This window comes from Erythrolamprus reginae, chromosome 6, assembly GCF_031021105.1.
Source record: "Erythrolamprus reginae isolate rEryReg1 chromosome 6, rEryReg1.hap1, whole genome shotgun sequence".
NCBI classification, from domain to species: Eukaryota; Metazoa; Chordata; class Lepidosauria; order Squamata; family Dipsadidae; genus Erythrolamprus; species Erythrolamprus reginae.
In genome coordinates, this window is record NC_091955.1 from 4,058,435 (window position 1) to 4,081,383 (window position 22,949).

The 22,949-nt window shown below is 39.7% G+C and overlaps 1 protein-coding gene across 1 annotated transcript in view; it reads left to right on the plus strand.

The window, feature by feature from the left end:
* The window catches only part of SEMA3C (semaphorin 3C), a 131,272-nt gene extending 111,543 nt beyond the window's left edge, over positions 1–19,729 (plus strand). The window contains exons 8-12 of the mRNA XM_070754687.1: positions 928–969; positions 2,506–2,663; positions 10,619–10,686; positions 13,160–13,290; positions 15,726–19,729. Coding sequence (XP_070610788.1) covers positions 928–969; positions 2,506–2,663; positions 10,619–10,686; positions 13,160–13,290; positions 15,726–16,139 — 813 coding nt within the window. The 3' untranslated portion in view covers positions 16,140–19,729. The remainder of the gene's footprint in view (positions 1–927; positions 970–2,505; positions 2,664–10,618; positions 10,687–13,159; positions 13,291–15,725) is intronic.
* The last annotated feature ends 3,220 nt before the right edge of the window (positions 19,730–22,949 follow it).

Genomic DNA, 22,949 nt, shown 5'->3' on the forward strand with positions numbered 1-22,949 from the left:
TAGGTCTATTTAAGAAAGAAAGAAGAAAGAGAGAGAGAGAGAAAGAATGAATGAATGAATGAATGAATGAAAGACAGAAAGACAGAAAGTCAGAAAGACAGAAAGAAAGAAAGAAAGAAAGAAAGAAAGAAAGAATTCTGCTAACGTTGGATATTACGCAGTCGCAGGAAAGGGTGAGGAAGATGTTACCAAAAGACACCAGTGTTGTTATGTCAGAAGACTAAATTGTCAGTTTATAGCGCTAACACTTAGACTGAATATTTCACTTCACAGTGGGCAGAATTAGAATAGAATTACAATAGAATAGAATTCTTTATTGGCCAAGTGTGATTGGACACACAAGGAATTTGTCTTTGGTGCATATGCTCTCAGTGGACATAAAAGAAAAAGAGACATTTGTCAAGAATCATGTGGTGCAACACTTAATGATTGTCCTAGGGGTCAAATAAGCAATGAAGAAACAATCAATATTAATAAAAATCTTAGGATATAAGCAACAAGTTACAGTCATACAGTCAACGTGGGAGGAAATGGGTGAAAGGGATGATGAGAAAAACTAGTAGAATAGAAGTGCAGATTTAGTAGAAAGTCTGACAGTGTCAAGAGAATTATTTGTTTAGCAGAATGATGGTGCTGAAACATATATACCACTTGACAGTGCTTTACAGCCCTCTCTAAGCAGCTTACAAAGTTAGCTCCTAACAATCTGGGTCCATATTTTACCAACTTCAGAAGAAATGGAAGACTGAGTCAACCTTGAGCTGGTTAGGATCGAACTCCTGTCTATGGGTAAAGTTAGTTTACCTGAAATGCTGCATTCTAAGCACTGTGCCACCACGGCTCAGTTTATGGATTGGGGACAGCTATGACTTGATTAAACCAAGTTTTAGAATCTAAACTATTCTTTTTTTTCTTTTCTTTTTCCAGAATAATGCCCGGATAACAACAATGGCCATTTCATCTAAAAAGGTACTGAGAAGAAAAAACATCTTTAAGCATTTGCAGTTTGGGGTTTATCATTCCTTCAACGTATTTGGTACAAATATTTCAATTTCATACCAGGAGTTGAATCCTGAACCAGGGCACTCAATGCCATATGTTGAGAACCAGGTTATGAACATATGTCAAGGCTAACTTGTCTCATTGATACGATGTTGGTTTAATTAAATCGGACAGGGTGTGACTTATTTTAGAAACACCTCTCTTTTTTTTGTTATTTTTCCACCCAAAAAATACCATAGTTGAGTAATCCATCTATGAAGTAGATTGGAGTGGAAAGTAAAGAATGTGTTGTATGCCAAATGATAAGATCTTTACAAAGTAGGATTGTGAAAGCCTGTCACTCATGTCTAATGGCACCCAACATTTTTTGGCATCTGTTATGTGCCGATGGAGAGAGAAGGAGAGAAAGAAAGAGGGAGGAAGGGAAGGGAAAGAGAGAAAGAGAGATTATAGATAGATAGATAGATAGATAGATAGATAGATAGAGAGAGAGAGAGAGATACAGAGAGATATGATGGATGATGAAGAGAAGAGAGAGCGATAGTGATAGATATGTGACAAGATAGATAGATAGACAGACAGACAGACAGACAGACAGACAGACAGATAGATAGATATTGATAGATAGGAAGATATAGAGAGATATGATGAGCGATGAAGAGAAGAAGAGAGAGATAATTATAGATAGATATGTGACTAGATAGATAGATAGATAGATAGATAGATAGATAGATGGATGGATGGATGGATGGATGGATGGATGGATGGATGGACGGACGGACGGACGGACGGACGGACGGACGGACGGACAGACAGACAGACAGACAGATAGATAGATACTAGATACAGAGAGAGAGAGATAAAGAGAGATGGATGGAGGGATGGAGGGATGGAGGGATGGTGGGATATATAGATGGATGGATGTGGAGACAAAGAGAGGATAGATGATAGTGAGAGAGGGAGGGAAGGGAGGGAAAGGAGAGAAATGATAGATGATTGATTGATTGATGGATGGATGGATGGATGGATGGATGGATGGATGGATGGATGGATAGACAGACAGACAGACAGACAGACGGATGGATAGATAGGTATTGATAGATAGGAAGATACAGAGAGATATAATGGGTGATGAAGAGAAGAAGATAGAGATAATTATAGATATATGTGGCAAGATAGATAGATAGATAGATAGATAGATAGATAGATAGATAGACAGATGACAGACAGACAGACAGACAGACAGACAGACAGACAGACAAGGGAGGGAGGGAGGGAGGCAGGCAGACAGACCGTTACCCTCCAAGTTTTGAAAATTTTGAGATCATTCTCAAATATTCCCTAAATACAATAACAATCCAGGCATTTGATTTGGCATGAGCGATTCAGTTCTTGCCTTTGTGATCCTTTGAAGGGGTCAAGGGTGTGTGGGTGTCCGGTTGTGCAGAAGTGTCACTTCCAGGAGCTGCCACCCGTAACGTCTCCCTTGCTTTTCCCCAACAGCAACAGTTGTACGTCAGCTCCGACGAAGGCGTCACCCAAGTCTCCTTGCACCGCTGCCACATCTACGGGACGGCCTGTGCCGACTGCTGCCTGGCCAGAGACCCTTACTGTGCCTGGGATGGCAACTCCTGCTCCCGGTTCTACCCAACCGGCAAAAGGTGAGTGAGGATAAGCCAACAGATAAGATGGGTGGAAAGAAAAGCAGTTGGGACGTTGCCATTTTGTTCAGCTGGCTGTGATGTAATAGCCGCGGCGGCACTGTAGTTAAAGTGCAGCACTGCAGGCTAATTCTCCTGCCTGCCGGCTGCCTGCAATTTTGTGGTTTAAATCTCACCAGGCTCAAGGTTGACTCAGCCTTCTGTCCTTGCGAGGTCAGTAAAGTGAAGACCCAGGTTCTTGGGGGCAAGAGGCTGACTCTGGAAACCACTTTACAGGGCGGTATAGCACTGTAACGTGGTATATAAGTCTAAGTGCTGTTGCTAGCTTCTTTCTGTCTATCATCCATCATGCATCCATCCAGGTTGACTCAGCCTTCCATCCTTCCAAGGTTGGTAAAATGAGTACCCAGATTGTTGGGGGCAATATGCTTGCTCTCTGTAAACCGCTTAGAGAGGGCTGTAAAGCACTGTGAAGCGGTATATAAATCTAAATGCTATTGTTATCCATCCATCTATCCATCTATCCAGCCATCTATCTATCCATCCATCCATCCATCTATCTATCTATACCTCCCTCCCTATCTCCCTCCTCATCTCTCTCTCTCTACCTATCTACCTACCTATCTGCCTACCTATCATCTATCTATCTATCTATCTATCTATCTATCTCTCTATCTCTCTATCTCTCTATCTATCTATCTATCTATCTATCTATCTATCTATCTATCTATCTATCTATCTATCTATCTCTGAGGCATGGTGGTCCAGTGGCCAGAATGCGGTATTTTAGGCTAATTCAGCTCACTGCTAGCAGTTCGATCCTGACCGGCTCAAAGTTGACTCAGCCTTCCATCCTTCCGAGGTTGTTAAAATGATGACCCACATTATTGGGGGCCACGTGACGTGCCACTCTGTACATTGCTGTAGAGCAGGGCTGTAAAGGTCTGTAGAATAGCATATAAGTACTATTGCTCTTCCTTCCTTCCTTCCTTCCTTCCTCCTTCCCTTCTCCTTCCTTCCCTTGCTCCTTCCTTCCTTCCTTTCCTTTCTTCCTTACCTCCTTCCTTCCTTCCTTCTTTCCTTCCTTCCTTCTTTCCTTCTCCTTCCTTCCCTTGCTCCTTCCTTCCTTCCTTTCTTCTTTCCTTCCTTCCTTCCCTCCTTCCCTCCTTCTTTCCTTCCTTCCCTTCTCCTTCCTTCCCTTGCTCCTTCATTCCTTCCTTTCTTCTTTCCTTCCTTCCCTTCTCCTTCCTTCCCTCCCTCCTTCCTTCCTTCTTTCCTTCCTTCCTTCCCAGTGGTTAGAATGCAGTATTACAGGCTGACTCTGCCCACAGCCAACAGTTCGATTCTGACTGGCTCAAGGTTGATCCAGCCTTCCATCCTTCCGAGGTGGATAAAAGGAGGACCCAGATTGTTGGGGGCAAGAGGCTGACTCTGTAAACCGCTTAGAGAGGGCTGTAAAGCAGCATATAAGTCTACATGCTATTGCTCTGGCTAGTAGGACTTTTCTTAAATTCTTTCCAAATTTTTGAAAGAGTCAGATTGCTCCTCCAGCAAGCATGGTCTGTCTTGAGAGATTTCCTTAGAAAACTAAAGACCTGCTTTCGCTCTGCCCCTATTGTTTGTGCAATTCTGTTCTGAAATATGATATCACGCGCTGCACATTTCAGGATTTGCAAAAATGTGATCTGAACATCTAGAAATGTCTGCAAATATCTTCCTGGCCTTCACAATAGAGCCCACCATCGCCTTTTGAGTAATATTTGGGCTATCTCTGGTGGGAAAAAAGAGGAAACACACAGATAATGAAGTCTGCGTTTTACATGTTTAGAAAATTAATTCCTTTATCTAGTTACATATATATTTTTATACAGATATACATATAAAATTGAGAAAGATTATCAGTAACCAGCCAAGTCTGGGAGTCTAGACAGCAGTAGTAACTTCTTCGTGCAGACAATATATTTCTTCTGTCTGTTTTCTGGGGCCTATTGGATGCCTACAAAGTTTTGTTCCCAAAACTCTGCCAGACGTTGGATCATGTCCTGCTTGTGAAAAAACCCATCTGTGCGTTGGCCAAATATTTTTTTCATGTCGTGGTTATTACGTACCGAATCGTACATGCTGTATTTTTTTTAACCCTGCTGTTCTGTTCGGGTCTGTGAGACCCGAAATCAAGGTTTGAGACCCTGTAAAAAATTTTCCCTGCATATCTGAAACTTGAAATTTCATGACTTTTCATCATTTCAGGGGTTCTCTCTATGAGAATTTTTTTTGGGGGGTGGGAGGTTTCTTTCTTGCTGAAAAAAAAACCCTCCCTAATGTTATGTTCCCGGGTCACCCTGACCCGGACCGAAAACTCTTCATTTGCAGTGCTTATGTTTGGTCTTTTTGAAAGCTTTTTTCACTTGGAAAGTAGTCTGAACATTTCTTCACACAATGGAATGAAAATTGAACTGAAAAAATTAATCCTTATTGGTTTATTTTGCCCATAAATGTGCCTCCCCCCCCGTTTTTGTGAAAGTTTTTTCAATTTATGGATAGTTTTGCTTGCAAAATGCAGTCTATTTTACTGGAGTTGGTGTGGGAATGGTACCTTGAACATTTCTGAATATAAGAAAAATATAAAGGAACTGAAAAAAATGATTCTTACTGTTTTTTTAACATCAGAAATAAGGCCTCCCCCCCCCCCCTGGCTGCTTGCAACAATTTTCACTTTTTATTTTTTTATGCTCCAAATCCGAAATATTCTTTAAAATCTTACGCATTCATTTACTCAATTTAACAATGCTGATCATCAAAAAAATATTTGTGGGGGTGGGGGAAAAAATTTTTCTTGGCAAAAAAAAAGTCACATTTACTCTGTTCGGGTCATATAGACCCGGATCAAAATGATTTTTTTTAGGTACTTGAATTTGGTCTTTTTGAAAACTTTTTCCACTGGAAAACTAGTTTGAACATTTATGAACATAATGATATGAAAATTGAACTGGAAAAATTGAGACTTATATTTTTATTTTGATCAAAAAGCCCCTCCCCCCATCCTTTTTGAATTTCGTGTCAATTTATATTTTTTAAGGCTACAAATCCCTAAGGAATTTTCCCCCAAAAGGTTTGATATACTAAATTGAACAATCCTGAACATAAGAAAAATATAAATGAACTGAAAAAAATGACTCTTATTGGTTTATTGTTTTATACTCGAGTATAAGCCTACTCGAGTATAAGCCTATTTGAGTATAAGCATGGGGGCCCATTTATGAGCAAAATAAACCAATAAGGATCATTTTTTCAGTTTAATTTTCATATCATTATGTTCAGAAAGGTTCAAGCTACCAATCCCACACCAAAATAGAATAGTAAAATAGAATGCATTTTGCAGGCAAAATTATCAATAAACTCAAAAGTTTTGATATACTAAATTGAACAATCCTAAACATAAGAAAAATAGAAATGAACTGAAAAAAAATGATTCTTATTGGTTTATTTTTGAATATAAGACCATATCATTTTATACTCGAGTATAAGCCTACTCGAGTATAAGCCTATTTGAGTATAAGCATGGGGGCCCATTTATGAGCAAAATAAACCAATAAGGATTAATTTTCTCAGTTCAATTTTCATATCATTGTGTGCAGAAATGTTCAAGCTACCAATCCCACACCAACTTTAGTAAAATAGAATGGATTTTGCAAGCAAAACTATCCATAAATTGAAAAAACTTTCACAAAAACGGGGGGGGGAGGCACATTTATGTGCAAAATAAACCAATAAGGATTAATTTTTTCAGTTCAATTTTCATTCCATTGTGTGCAGAAATGTTCAAACATGTTTCCAGGTGAAAAAAGCTTTCAAAAAGACCAAACATAAGCACTGCAAATGAAGAGTTTTCGGTCCGGGTCAGGGTGACCCGGGAACATAACATTAGGAACTTTTTTCGAACAGAACAGCAGGGTTAAAACAATTCCTTCTATTGTTTCCCATCAACTTCTGGGGGGAAAAAGGGCCACCAGCACTTGTTCCTCTCTTTCAACATTTTAGTGGTTAAAAAGACTTTAAAAGAAATTTCTGCGGAGAAATGCTTTAATCAAGTTCTTTTCAAGAAATGCATAATGAGGCTGAAAGGAAAACAAAACAATGGAAGAAGAAGGAGAAGGAGAAGAAAAGAAGAAGAAGAAGAAGAAGAAGAAGAAGAAGAAGAAGAAGAAGAAGAAGAACCAGAAGAAGAACCAGAAGAAGAACCAGAAGCAGAACCAGAAGAAGAACCAGAAGAAGAACCAGAAGAAGAACCAGAAGAACAAGAACAAGAAGAAGAACAAGAAGAGCAAGAAGAAGAACAAGAAGAACAAGAAGAAAAGAAGAAGAAGAAGAAGAAGAAGAAGAAGAAAATAAGAACAAGAAGAACAAGAAGAACAAGAACAAGAACAAGAACAAGAAAAACAAGAACAACAAGAACAACAAGAACAAGAACAAGAACAACAACAACAACAACAACAAGAAGAAGAAGAAAAGAAGAACAAGAAGAAAATAAGAAGAAGAAGAAGAACAACAACAACAACAAGAACAAGAACAAGAAGAACAAGAAGAAGAAGAAGAAGAAAAAAAGAAGAAGAATAAGAAGAAAAGAAGAGAAGAAGAACAAGAACAAGAACAAGAACAAGAAGAACAAGAAGAACAAGACAGAAATAACAACAGAACCTCAAGATGTTCACGTTCCTGGTTTGTTTCGCCTTACCATCTGCTACCTCACCAAACCCTGGGAAATGTTAATTTTGGAAAATAATAGGGAAATCTAACCAAGATCTCCAGTCCCTTTTAATGGTTTCGATACTGAGTTGTCTGAAATCCAAACAGGGGCCCAGTCCTAACTGGAGTGATTCCCAAATGATATATGGTGGTGATGTCTACAGAGATTGATGTCTATGGAGGTATCTAAGGCCTTGATAAGGCCACACTTGGAATATTGCATTCAGTTTTGGTCTCCACAATGCAAAAAAGATGTGGAGACTCTAGAAAGAGTGCAGAGAAGAGCGACAAAGAGGATTAGGGGACTTGAGGCTAAAACATACGAAGAATGGTTGCAGGAACTGGGATGTTTAGTTTAATGAAAAGAAGGACCAATGAAAACATGATAGCAGTGTTCCAATATCTCAGGGGTTGCCACAAAGAAGAGGCAGTCCTTTCTCCAAAGCACCTGATGGCAAGACAAAAAGCAATGGGTGGAAACTAAACAAGGAGTGAAGGAACTTAGAACTAAGGAGAAATTCCCTGACAGTTGGAACAATTAATCAGTGGAACAGCTTGCCTCCAGAAGTTGTGAATGCTCCAACACTGGAAGTTTTTAAGAAGATGTTGGATAACCAAGTAGTGTGGGGTTTTCCACCTAAGCAGGAGGTTGGACTAGAAGACCTTGAAGGTCCCTTCCAACTCTGTTGTTGTTGTTGTTGTTGTTGTTGTTGTTGTTGTTGAGATTCTCACTCATCCTGGTCATGGTTGTCCCAGAGAGGCTCTTTGAAAATGAAACTGGAATCCCCTGAATTTTATCTTTTAGGTATAGCTAAACAGAAATATAAAAAAAATATTTTTTTATCTGGTTGTACATATCTTAACAGCGGCCAGGATAGTTTACGCACAAAAGTGGAAAGGGGAAGATGTCCCCAAAAAAGAGGATGTAGTTAAAGAAATTTTAGATTGTGCAGAGATGGATATGATGACAAGAAGGCTGAATGATCAAGAAGAATCTGATTTTTATACTAGTTGGAATAAAGTTTATACATGGATAGATAAGAATAAAGTTGAAAATAAGGTTAGGAAAACTGTATGAATATAATCAAATGTTATTGATATTTTTTGTTGTTGCTATTGTTGTTGGTTTTTCTTCTTTATCAATTTAACTCTATGTTCATTAGAATACGCAAACAGAATTCTTCTTTTCACTTAGAATATTATTTTGACTTAAAGATTTAAGATTTTATCCTTTTTTCTGTATTAAAAATGGACTTCATGAAAAGAGGGGTCACTGTAGCCCCTACTATGTGTTTAAATGTTTGTGAGTTTGTATGTCTTTTTATTGAACATTAATAAAGTTTTGATTTAAAAAAAATGAAAATGAAACTGGACTTCGTTTTTGAAACTGGACGAAAGGGAGGGAGAGAGGAAGGAAGGGATTAATAGCAATAGCACTTAGATTTATATACCATAGTGCTTTACTCTCTAGGTTGTTTTACAGAGTCGACCTCTTGTCCCCCAACAATCTGGGTCCTCTTTTTACTGACTTTGGAATGACGGAAGGCTGAGTCAACCTTCAGCTGGTCAGGATCGAACTGTTGACGGTTGACAGAGTAAACCTGCAGTACTGCATTCTAAGTGAAATCACATCCACCATCATCAGGCTGAAGTTTCCAAGCTTCGTGCTTCCAAGTTTCCAAGCTTCGTGCTGTTGTAAAATTTCCATTTTACAACAGCACGAAGCTTGGAAACTTCAGCCTGATGATGGTGGATGTGATTTCACCGAAACGTCGCATAAACATGCAAAATAATACACAGGGCAAAACCCAAACTCAGAACAATCTACATACATATACCCGTGAAAATTTACGAAAACAAATATATATATATATATATATATATATATATATATATATATATATATATATATATATATATTTATTAAGTTTTTCCATTTTTTAAAAAAGTACATGATCGTATTTACAGATGAATCTACATCATATATACATTCCTATCAATATTGTCTTTTAATTGCTTTTAAATTTCTTAATATTTTATTTCAATGCTTCTTTTAAGTTTCTTTTTTTTGGTCCATTGGTACCATTTTGTCCAGGTTTCATAATAGTCCGATTCTTTTCGATTATTAAGCTCCATTGTCAATCTGTCCATCTCTGCACAGTCGTATATTTTCTTGATGATCTCATTGTCTTCAGGAATTTGCGGATTTTTCCAGTTCTGTGCAAATACAATCCTTGCAGCTGTTGTAATATGCAAGTTTAGATATTTTACATTTTTAGAATAGGTACCTCTCATAATACCCAGTAGACAAAACTCTGGCGTATATTCTATTTTTGTATTTGTTATTTGACACAACCAATTATTTATTTTTTCCCAATATTTTCTTGTCTCTGGACATAACCACCATAGATGAAAGAAGGTACCTTGAGTGTTTTTACATTTCCAACACATTGGACTGTAATTTTTGTGCATTTTAGCTAGTCTTTTGGGTGGAAGATGCCAACGGTATAGCATTTTATATTGGTTTTCTTTATATATTGTGGATTTTGTTAATTTTTTTATTAATATTGCTTCTTCATTGCTTATTTGACCCCTATGACAATCATTAAGTGTTGTACCACATGATTCTTGACAAATGTATTTTTTATTTTATGTACATTGAGAGCATATGCACCAAGACAAATTCCTTGTGTGTCCAATCACACTTGGCCAACAAAAATTCTATTCTATTCTATTCTCTTCCAAATCTGTTCCCATTCCTCTATATATATATTGTGGCCAACGTTTTTCGCCCAGGCAATTGTTGTAACTTTAACTATCTCATCTGGTCTTCCATATTCCATCAGATATTTATATATTTTAGATATTGCTTTTTCTTCCGTGCCTGTCAATAGTTTGTCTAGTGGTTGGGTAGTTCTTTCTATACCCGATTGTTCCATATCCTTTTTATATCTAGATTTGATTTGTAGATATGTCCACCAATCTATATTTATATTTTGTATTATTAATTCTTCCCTACTTTTGAGTTTACCGTTCGTATTTACCCCCTTCTAACACTCATGATGTTACATAGTTGGGTAATAAAACCTCTGCAAGAGCACCAAGAACCCCATGGTTCAACCCTGAGCCTACAAGTACTCCCTGCTATCGGTTCTTGGCTATTGGGTGAAATTTTGCAACTACCTAATTTTCCTTTCTGTTCGTATTTATAGGCGGAGTCGAAGGCAAGACGTGAGACATGGAAACCCCATGACTCAATGCCGGGGATTTAACCTCAAAGGTAGTTTGAACTAAAAAATAACTGGGTTATGGAAAGAAATGGCCTTGTGTATTGTCTTCTGAGTGAATCACAATGGCTGCTTCATATACAGTGTTCTCTCAATTTTCGCGGGGGTTGCGTTCCCAGACTGCCCGCAAAAGTCGAATTTCCGCGAAGTAGAGATGCGGAAGTAAAAACACCATTTTTGGCTATGGACAGCCAAAAACTACCCCCGATCACCCTTTTCCAAGGCCGCGCAAGGAGCTGGGCTTGAAGTTGGGGGTGGCGAAAGTGCGGAGGCCGGCAAAGATTGTTTTGAATGTCGGCCGAGTCTACGGAGAGGGGTGGCATACAAATCTAAATAATAATAATAATAATAATAATAATAATAATAATAATAATAATAATAATAATAATAAGCAGGGGGTTGGACTAGAAGACCTCCAAGGTCCCTTTCAACTCTGTTATTCTATATTCCATAAGAAGTTATTCATTTTTTCCTTTTTTTTATTTTTAAGGCTTAGATCATTTCTTTCTTCCTCCTTCCTTTAAACACTGAAAAATGGTCATCAGTCTTGGATTCCAGCACTTAAGATTATATAAGGCTGTTCCATTTTAAGCAGAAGGAACAGTCTTTCCCAAAATAGATAGGCCGTACTAGGTTTCCACAAACAATTTTTCTCGCAGTTAATTCGTTCAATTGCTTTTCGTTTTCAAGAATGGGTACCTATGAAAGAAAGATGGATTTATTTATAAATGTTTGAGGTGTTGTGCTCATGGCTTTCTTGTTAGTTAAAAAACTTGCCAAAACCACACCTGGAAAAAAAATCTTAGAAAATGTTGGTGGACTTATAAGTACTTATATAAAGACTTATAAGTGTTTTTAATAGGAAAGTGAACCCAAGAACAAGGGGACACAATCTGAAGTTAGTTGGGGGAAAAATCAAAAGCAACGTGAGAAAATATTATTTCACTGAAAGAGTGGTAGATCCTTGGAACAAACTTCCAGCAGACGTGGTTGGTCAATCCACAGTCACTGAATTTAAACATGCCTGGGATAAACATAGATCCATCCTAAGATAAAAATACCGGAAATAGTATAAGGACAGACTAGATGGACCATGAGGTCTTTTTCTGCCGTCAGTCTTCTATGTTTCTACATATTGACAGAATACCTGAAACACAACAGATCCAAATACTACTATTATTGGAAAGGGGGTGGAAAAAAGTGGAAATCATTGCATTGCTGAAAAAAATAGAATAGAGTAGAGTAGAGTAGAGTAAAATAGAATGGAATGGAACGGAAGAGAAGAGAAGAGAACGGAACGGAACGGAACAGAATAGAATAGAATAGAATAGAATATGCTGAAAAAACATTTGGATATATCATAATATAGATTTATTTATATTTATTTATTTATTTATTTATTAGATTTGTATGCCGCCCCTCTCCAAAGACTCGGGGCTGCTAACAACAATAAAAAAGACAATGTAAACAAATCTAATATTAAAAATAATCTAACCCACCCACCCCCAATTTAGAGAACCAATCATACATACAAGCATACCATGTATAAATTCTATAAGCCTAGGGGGGGAGGGAAAATTTCAATTCCCCCATGCCTGACAACAGAGGTGGGTTTTAAGGAGTTTCCAAAAGGCAAGGAGGTGGGGGCAATCCTAATCTCTGGGGGGAGCTGGTTCCAGAGGGTCAGAGCCACCACAGAGAAGGCTCTTCCCCTGGATCCCGCCAGATGACATTGTTTAGTCGACGGGACCCGGAGAAGGCCCACTCTGTGGGACCTAACCAGTCGCTGGGATTCGTGCGGCAGAAGGCGGTCCCGGAGATATTCTGGTCCGATGCCATGAAGGGCTTTATAGGTCATAACCAACACTTTGAATTGTGACCGGAAACTGATCGTCAACCATTGCAGACTGCGGAGTGTTGGAGTAACATGGGCATACTTAGAGAAGCCCATGATTGCTCTCGCAGCTGCATTCTGCACGATCTGAAGTTTCCGAACATTCTTCAAAGGTATCCTCATGTAGAGAGCATTACAGTAGTCGAGCCTCGAGGTGATGAGGGCATGAGTGACTGTGAGCAGTGAGTCCCGATCCAGGTAGGGCCGCAACTGGTGCACCAGGCGAACCTGGGCAACCGCCCCCCTCACCACAGCTGAAACAGAATAGAATATGCTGAAAAAAATCTGGATATATCATAATATAGATAGATAAGATAGCATCAAAATCTTGATTTTCTTCTAACAATTATGGTAACATCAGCTACGTCTAAGTGCATCTAGGATAGTTAAAGATAGCAACATAGAATACACCCTATCCCAAGTAATGCTACTTTTGCAAACTAAAATTTTCCTCATTTTTATTATATTCAAGTGCTGATTCCAATCTTATGGGATGGCACCTATTTCAAAAAAAAGACCTCTGGCCCAACTATAACTCTCAAGGTATTGACAATGCTTGGTTTACCTTCTAGCTTATCGAAACGCCGCTGAGGTCATTCAGTACGGAGTCAAGAACAACACCACTTTCCTGGAGTGCTCACCTAAATCTCCCCAGGCTTCCATTAAATGGCTTTTCCAAAAGGACAACGACCGAAGGAAAGAGGTGAGTGACCTTATTGAAAAGCGATGCAGAGACAAGGTGGTATCACCATGACTGGGTCAACAGCTCATTTGCTGTCGTCATAGTTGAAAAGTTGTGTCCGATCCATCACAAGAGTGCGTCTAGTCAAGGCTGTGGTTTTCTCAGTTGCAATGGTTGTGAAAGTTGGATCATAAGAAAGGATGAGCACCAGAGAATGGAGATCTTTGAACTCTGTTGCTGGAGATGACTCCTGTGAGTCTCTTGCGATCCAGCCGGTCAGTCCTGGAGGAGATGAACCCTGACTGCTCTTTAGAAGGCCAGATCCTGAAGATGAAACTCAAATGTTTTGGCCACCTAATGAGAAGGAAGGAGTCACTGGAGATGATTGAGGACAAAAGAAGATGAGAACGATAGAGAACGAGGTGGGTGGATGAAGTCACTGAAGCAGTTGGTGTGAGCTAAGATGGATGATGTTCTTCAAGGTCCTCCTGTCTTCTACCATCCCCTGGAATCCATTTAAACTCATGCCGACTGCTTTGACTGCCTTGGATATAGCCTCTTCTCAGCTTGTACCAGGGAAGAGTTATATGGGGGTTTTTTCTGTCGAATCCCCCTGGTATACCCAAATATGGGAGGGATCATACTGCTTCCTTTTTGCCTCTCAGCCTCTCCAGGGGCCATACCCAAGGCAGTTAAATTTTTATAGCTGACAAACTATTTATTTATTTTATTTATTTATTGGATTTGTATGCCGCCCCTCTCCGTGGACTCGGGGCGGCTAACAACAGTGATAAAAACAGAATGTAAACATCCAATAATAAAACAGCTAAACACCCTTGTTATAAAACCAATCATACATACAAACATACCATGCATAAATTGTAGAAGCCTAGGGGGAAAGATTATCTTAGTTCCCCCATGCCTGACGGCAGAATTAGGCAGAGGTGAGTTTTGAGGAGCTTACGAAAGGTGAGGAGGGTGGGGGCTATTCTAAACTCTGGCGGGAGTTGGTTCCAGAGGGCCGGGGCCGCTACAGAGAAGGCTCTTCCCCTGGGCCCCGCCAACCTACATTGTTTAGTTGACGGGACCCGGAGAAGACCCACTCTGTGGGACCTAACTGGTCGCTGGGATTTGTGCGGCAGAAGGCGGTCCCTGAGATAATCTGGCCCGGTGCCATGAAGGGCTTTATAGGTCATAACCAACACTATATTCTATATGTGTAACATATTTTTGCTCTTTATGAAAAGGAAGGGAGACTAGTATAGATCTATTTCAAGTTTATTTTGCTGTCATCAGCTAGCCATACCCTCCCTGGGATTTGAACCTGGGGAATCTGCCTATAAGGCAGTAGCTTTAACCTCTAGACCACAGGCTCTCCTCCTCTCAGCTTGTACCAGGGAAGAGTTAGGGTTTTTTTCCCTGTCAAATCTTCCTGATATACCCAAATATGGGAGGGGTCATACTGCTTCCTTTTTGCCTCTCGACTCTTCCTGCGGCCACATCCAAGGCAGTTAAATTTTTATAGCCGACAAACTACAGTAATCCCTCGTTTTTCACTGGGGATGCGTTCCAAGACCTCCCATGAAAAATGTATTTCGGTGAAGTAGAGGAAAGATATGTTTTTATGTATTTAACGAGTATTTGGACTTTTAAAACCCACCCTTTGCATTAAACAGTCATTCTATAATGTTTCTCAGCTGGAACTACATGTGATGTCCTACCAGTTTCTTTAATAGAGTACAGTAGTACTGTAGAAGAATTTTATGAATTTTTAACGGATTTAAAATTTTCAATGGATTTAATGGGTTTAAGCCCCTTTTGAAAACCCGTGAAGTAGCGAATCCGCAAAAGATGAACCACGAAGTAGTGAGGGATTACTGTATATTCTATGTGTAATATATTTTTGCTGATAATGAAAAGGAAGGGAGACTAGTATAGATCTATTTCAAGCTTATTTTGCTCTCATCAGCTAGCCATACCTTTACTGGGATTTGAACCTGGGGAGTCCAACTGTAAGGCAATAGCTTTAACCTCTAGATCACAGGCTCTCCTCCTCTCAGCTTGCACCAGGGAAGAGTTATTTTTTTTCCTGTCAAATCCTCCTGGAATACCCAAATATGGGAGGGATCATACTGCTTCCCTTTTGCCTCTCGGCCCTTCCAGGGCCATATCCAAGGCAGTTAAATTTTTATAGCTGACAAACTATATTCTATACGTGTAACATATTTTTGCTGATAATGAAAGGAGACTAGTATAGATCTATTTCAAGCTTATTTTGCTCTCATCAGCTAGCCATAACCTTACCAGGATTTGAACCTGGGAAGTCTGCCTGTAAGGCAGTAGCTTTAACCTCCGGACCACAGGTTCTCCTCCTGTCTCAGCTTGTACCAGGGAAGAGTTATATGTTTGTTTTCTGTCGAATCTCTATGTATTTATTTATTTTTGATTCTCCCTAGGTGAAACTCGGTGAAAGAATCCTAGCGACCCAGCAAGGGCTCCTGATCCGTTTGGTGCAGGAAGCCGACCGAGGGACGTACCACTGCATCGCCACGGAAAACGGCTTCAAGCAAACCATAGCCAAGGTGAACTTCAAGGTTTTGGATTCTGATACCATGGCCTTCGTGACGGACAAGTGGTCCCCGTGGACTTGGGCCAGTTCTCTCCATGCTCTGCAGTTCCACCCGAAGGACCTGGCTGGATCGTTCAGCCACTCGGAACTCCAGATGATCAATCAATATTGCAAAGACACACGGCAGTTGGGTCAACAGGCGGATGGGTCCTCCAAGATGAGAGCGGACTACAATAAACTGAAGGCTCTTCTCAACAGCCGGAAAAGCAGGAACCGTAGGAACCAGTGGCCCGGATCGTAAGGGCCAAGGTCTATCCAGGAACTTCTTCTCCATCACCACTGCCATCTTTGTACCCTCACTCAAGGAATTCATTTTTTAAAAAATCAGATGGTTTATCTTATCCCGCGGAGAGTTGAGCAAAGCAGTAACCAAGCTCTCTCTCGAGAGAGGTTTCAGGACACTCTACGCCGAAATCAAAACAACTAAGACCAAGTCCAAAGAGTTGTCCATCGCGGAGTAACCTATTGACCCCTCCTCGCTTCTGCTCTCTTAAGTCTTCAGAGAGGGGGCGTTGCACCATGTTGTTTTGATGATGGAGCCTTGAATGTCCATCTTGGAATCACATTGGAAGGAAAAATTGAATCAGGACAAAGAGTGACTTGGAGTGGGTCTCCATCCACATGTATGGTTTTGTGCGTGTCTATGTGTGATTCTCTGTTTACGGTACGTTGCGTTGACAAACAAGCTCTTGTGTGGATGCAGGAATTCAATTCCAAAGTCGATTTCCCATATTAAGGATCATTGATGATTAGGAATGATGGGGCTTGTGTGGTTACATCACAGTTCAAGGAGCCTCAGACTGGGGAAGGCCAATCTTACCTCTGTTGTGGTATTTACTGTGTTCGGTTGGCTGAGATTAAATATATATATATATTCCATTTCCATAAAATGGAATTTCCATAAAATAGAACCTAAAAAACAATGCACACATGTAGTACATAGACCTTATTTTTCAAAGTACAAGTTGTACCCCCCACCCACCAAAAAAAGAGGGTAGAAATGTTGGTGCGTCTTATACACCAAATACAACCATTTTTGACCTCCTGAAGTCCTGCGTCCACATCCTATTTTTGAAAAAAAATGGCCCGATTTTTCACAAAAATGGGGTACATAGAGAGTTTGGGAACACCTACAGAGTACTCCTGGGAGCTGTGGGTAAAGTAAAAACACCCCTGTTTTTGTGAAAAACGGGCCACTTTTTGCCTTCTCTCAGCCCCCAGAAGCACTATGTAGAAACATAGAAGTCTGACGGCAGAAAAAGACCTCATGGTCCATCTTGTCTGCCCTTATACTATTTTCCGTATTTTATCTTAGGATGGATCAATGTTGATCCCAGGCATGTTCCACCATTCTTGTAGCCCGTCTTTGGACCCATTCAATTTTGTCAATATCTTTTTGTAGGTGAGGTCTCCAGAACTGAACACAGTATTCCAAATGTGGTCTCACCAGCGCTCTATATAAGGGGATCACAATCTCCCTCTTCCTGCTTGTTATACCTCTAGCTATGCAGCCAAGCATCCTATTTGCTTTCCCTAACGCCTGACTGTACCCATTTTGAGACTGTCAGAAATCACTACCCCTAAATCCTTCTCTTCTGAAGTTTTTGCTAACACAGAACTGCCAATGCAATACTCAGATTGAGGATTCCTTTTCCTCAAGTGCATTGTTTTACATTTGGAAACATTAAACTGCAGTTTCCATTGCTTTGACCATTTATCTAGTAAAGCTAAATCATTTACCATATTACAGACCCCTCCAGGAATATCAACCCTATTGCACATGTTTAGTGAAGTGTCGAGACAGGACCTCTGCACAAATGTTTTGGGAATGAAGCTCAATACTCAGCCCAGAATAGAGATTTCCGTAAGCGAAACCGACAACAGAGAGCGAAGTTCATGGTAGCATGATGTATTTAATATCAAGGCACGGCAGTCGCCCCTCTTCAAAGATTGCTTCTAGTCAATTTTATTCAAGCCTGACCTTCAAAAGAAGAAGATTGATCTCATAGAAACATAGAAGATTGACGGCAGAAAAAGACCTCCTGGTCCGTCTAGCCTGCCCTTATACTATTTCCTGTATTTTATCTTAGGATAGATCTATGTTTATCCCAGGCATGTTTAAATTCAGCTACTGTGGATTTACCAACCACGTCTGCTGGAAGCTTGATCCAAGCATCTACAACTCTTTCACTCAAATAATATTTTCTCACGTTGCTTCCGATGTTTCCCCCAACTAACCTCAGATCGTGCCCCTTTGTTCTTGTGTTCACTTCCCTATTAAAAACACTTCTCTCCTGAACCTTAACATATTTAACATATTTAAATGTTTCGATCATGTCCCCACTTTCCCTTCTGTCCTCCAGACTAGACAGATTGAGTTCATGAAGTCTTTCCTGATACGTTTTATGTTTGAGACCTTCCACCATTTTTGTAGCCCATCTTTGGACCTTTGGCAATTTGATCGATATCTTTTTGAAGGTGAGGTCTCCAAGTGGAACCCGTAATTGCTGTCAAGGTCTTCTTTTTTAACTCTAGCATTGGAAGTGAATTAAAGTGATAAAGGAAGTGATAAATCTGTTTATTACAAAACCTGTTTGGATGAGGGGAAACATTCCAGCAACTATAAACTCTACTGAAACCCAAAGTCGAGATTAATTCTTGGTGGCCTTTGGCTTTGGGTGGTTCATCAAACTGCCTTTGGTGGAGAGGAAGCATTTATCACCTGTTTCTTGTTAGGGTAATATATCAGTCTGGGATCAAGCTGTTTCCTTCTGATCTTGCCAGGATTAGCTTTCACAGTTACTTAGCAGAAAATCGCTTTGCCTGTACCATAAATTCTTTCTACCCACCACGAGAGTTAAGAAGCCAATAATTGGGTATAGTGGGGCAAAGCGAGCGTGAATTATGATTCGTCCGGAGTCGTGAAATTAGAACGGCCCTCTCCAGATGTTCTGGCTTTCAACCCCTGTTGGAAATTCTCCAACAGTCATCAGGATGCAAGCACTTAAATCCAACAGGCCTTGTGGCTACTTTTGAGTAATTTCAACTTGGCATTGGCAAGGAGGGTTAGAGACTAGCTGTCAAAATGGTGTTTATGTGGTATCACGAGACTCCCATTAAGAAATCATGATATAATGTAGTGTTCAAAGACTAAAGCTACCTCTTGTTTTCTTATTGATCTTCCCATATGTTATGTACATGGCAATTTCCAGGTGTCATCCCACTCTCTCTCTCTCTCTGTCTCTCTCTCTCAACTATCTATCTACCTGCCAGCCGGCCTACCTACCTACCTACCTACCTACCTACCTACCTATCTATCTATCTATCTATCTATCTATCTATCTATCTATCTATCTATCTATCTATCTAATTATCTAATCTCTAGAACTCAAATATCTATCAACTGTCCATTATTATTTATCTATATTATCTATCACCTGCCATCTTGAATATCATGACTCTGTCTGTCTGTCTGTCTCTCATCTATCTATATTCTATATCACTATATCGCTAATATCTATCAACTGTCCATTATTATTTATCTATATTATCTATCATCTGTCTATCATCTATCATCTTGTCTGAGTCTGTCTGATTGTCTGTGTCTGTCTCTGTCTGTCTGTCTGTCTGTCTGTCTACCTACCTACCTACCTACCTATCTATCTATCTATTTATCTATCTATCTATAAGGTACTAATTATTTATCTATTTATCTACCTATCTATCTGTCTATCTATTCTATCATCTATTGTCTATCTGTCTGTATATCATCTATTATTTATCTATCTATTATCTATTATTTATCTACCATCTATCTATCTATCTGTCTATCTATCTCTATCTATCTATCTATCTATCTATCTATCTATATCTATCTATCTATCTATATCTATCTATCTATCTATCTATCTATCTATCTATCTATCTATCTATCTATCTATCATAGATATCTGTCATCTATCACCATCTCTAGCTATCATCTTCTACTTTTTTTTGTTCACTAAACCTTCCTCTAAATCACCGAAACGAATCCATCCCAGGCTCAGCTTTGGGTTTTCCAACTGGGTACCCACAGTTTGGAGACAAAAAAAATATCTATGGCTAGACTCTGACTACTTCCCGAACATTATGCGTCAATATTTAGATCCTTTAAAAATGAAAGCTGGAATTGCTTTCTTTTTTTAAAAAAAATCTGGAATTGTGGAATTGGAAATGACTAGAGTGATTGATAGAAGATGGACTAAACTGGTATTCTTGAATTTGGACCCAACCTCCAAGTTCACTGGGTAATCTTGTTCAGGGGTGAAATTCAAAAAAATTCCAGAAAAGTTCTGTGGACATGTCTTAGTGGGCATGGTGTGGCTTGATCGGTGTGGCACGGAAAGGATACGGCAAAATAATAATAATAATAATAATAATAATAATAATAATAATAATAATAATAATAATTTATTAGATTTGTATGCTGCCCCTCTCCGAAGGCTCGGGGCGGCTCACAACAACGATAAAAACAATATTATACTGGCACAAATCTAATATTAAAAAAACTAAAAACCCTGTCATAATTAAAAACCAAACAGCACATACATACCAAACATAAATTATAATAAGCCTGGGGGAAAGGTGTCTCAAATCCCCCATGCCTGGCGGTATAGATGGATCTTAAGTAGTTTACGGAAGACAAGGAGGGTGGGAGCAGTTCTAATCTCCGGGGGGACTTGATTCCAGAGGGCCGGGGCCGCCACAGAGAAGGCTCTTCCCCTGGGGCCCGCCAGACGACATTGTTTAGTCGACGGGACCCGGAGTAGGCCACCTCTGTGGGACCTTATCGGCCGCTGGGATTCGTGCGGTAGCAGGCGGTTCTGGAGGTACTCTGGTCCAATGTCATGTAGGGCTTTAAAGGTCATGACCAACACTTTGAATTGTGATCGGAAACTGATCGACAGCCAATGCAGGGCACGGAGTGTTGTAGATACGTGGGCGAATCTGGGAAGCCCCACGATGGCTCTCGCGGCCGCGTTCTGCACAATCTGGAATTGTATCTCCATCCCTTCCCCACTCCAGGGGAAGGTTACTCAAAATTCCCTCCCCACTGGTATTTGCAGGCTACCGATTCTATAGAACCTATCAGAACCTGCTGTATTCGATCCTGTTCCATCAGCCCAGGTTTCTATGTGTGGCCTTCTCCATATATATTGGCCTTCCATTCCATTAATTCCAACCAGCAGGTCATCCAATCAGAATGAATGGGGCAACATCTGGAGAACCTCATTTTGGTTACAATTCTGCCCATTAAAAATAAATAAATAAACCATCCTCATCCTAATACCCCAAAGATTTATGTTTATAATATTGGTTTTTGGGTTTGACTGTATTTAATATCTTCCTATTTTGAGGATAGTGAATAATGTATATAATTCTTCTTTTTTAAAAATAAAAATAAAGATGCATCGTTTAGACCTGAATTTGCCAAATGTCAACACTATATATATATTTTTCCATCCATGTGTACTAAATCTGTTTTGTGACCGCTTTTGTCATTTGTAAAGTGGGTTGATTTTTTCTTCAACAATGCTTTCTTTGTGATTGTCAGTCCTGTAGATACATGTATAATGTATTTCATCTTTTTTTAAAAAAAGAAATCATCTCTCTTATGCCAGATATGAATGTGTATAGGTTTAGCATGATGAAGCCCATGAAGGTGAATATGTGGTAGATTTTGAATTAAAAATAAAATAACATGGTAGTATTTAATTGGATACCCCAATTATTATTTGCCTTGAAACAAAATAATATTGAAACTTTTAATGTATGGGGAGAGTAATCCTTGCTTACCAAGGTTGTGCACACAAAGACATGTTGAGATTGAGATTAATTGTGAATAACTACTCAGCTGCACTCAGATATACAGTTCTGTCGGGCTCTCTGGTAGAATCCTCCCGAAAATTCACAGGTACAAATTTCAGACACACACACACGTTTGAAAATTCAAAACAATGTTCTTTATAATGAAAATTCACTTAAACCAAGCCCTCTTTTGGTATAGCAAAGAGCACTCGTCTCCAAACAAACTGGTAATTTGTACAAGTCCCTTATCAGTTCTGTGATACTTATCTTGGAGCAATTCACAGTCCTTCTTCTTTCACAAAGTGACACACACTTTGCTCTGGTTTAGTTTCAAAGCGGGGGGAAATCAGCACACAAAGATCAAAGTCAGCAAAGCAGTCATGAAACACAACGATCAGATAATCCTCCACAATGGCCAAACCCACAGGCTGCTATTTATAGCAGCCTCACTAATGACCACAGCCCCACCCAACCACAGGTGGCCTCATTGTCTTTGATAATAATCTCTCAGTTGTTGTTGCCTATGCATCGCTCTCCGCATGCTTGGCTGTATCATTAACTCTTGTTCCGAATCCAAGGAGGAGCTAGATAATTGATCTCCTTCTGAGCTGTCTGCCACACTCTCCTCCTCCCTGTCACTCATGTCTTCTTGGTCAGAGGAGCCTTCATCAGCAGGTTCCACCGGGGGGGGGGGCAAAACAGGCCTGCAGCATGTGGATGTCTCCCCCACATCCACAGTCCTTGGGGCAGGAGCAGGGCCAGAGCTAACCACAACATATAGTAACTTGAATTAAAGTTTACTTGAAAAAAAACATATTCAGATATACAATCTTAAGTCATACACATAATAAGTCAGAATAGCAATCCAAATATTGCCAAGTACATAGTCTTTCTTAACAGTTGTCTTTGTCATCATCAGCAAACGAAGATATCAAACCTAAACACATTTTAACTATCATGCATGACTACAATACAGAGGGATTGCAGAGTTATTGCAGAACAAGCCATTAATGGTGAGTAGAGAGCCAAAGAGAAACAGAGAGGGTGACTCAGAGAAATAAGCTAGGATGTCAGTCATTGCAAACCTCTGCACACCAACCGTGTCACCAAAAAAATGGAATCGGAAATGTCAAGTGAACTTTTGCAACGTATAGAAATTGAACCTGATTGTTTGGACAACGTCATCACTGGTGATGAAACCTGG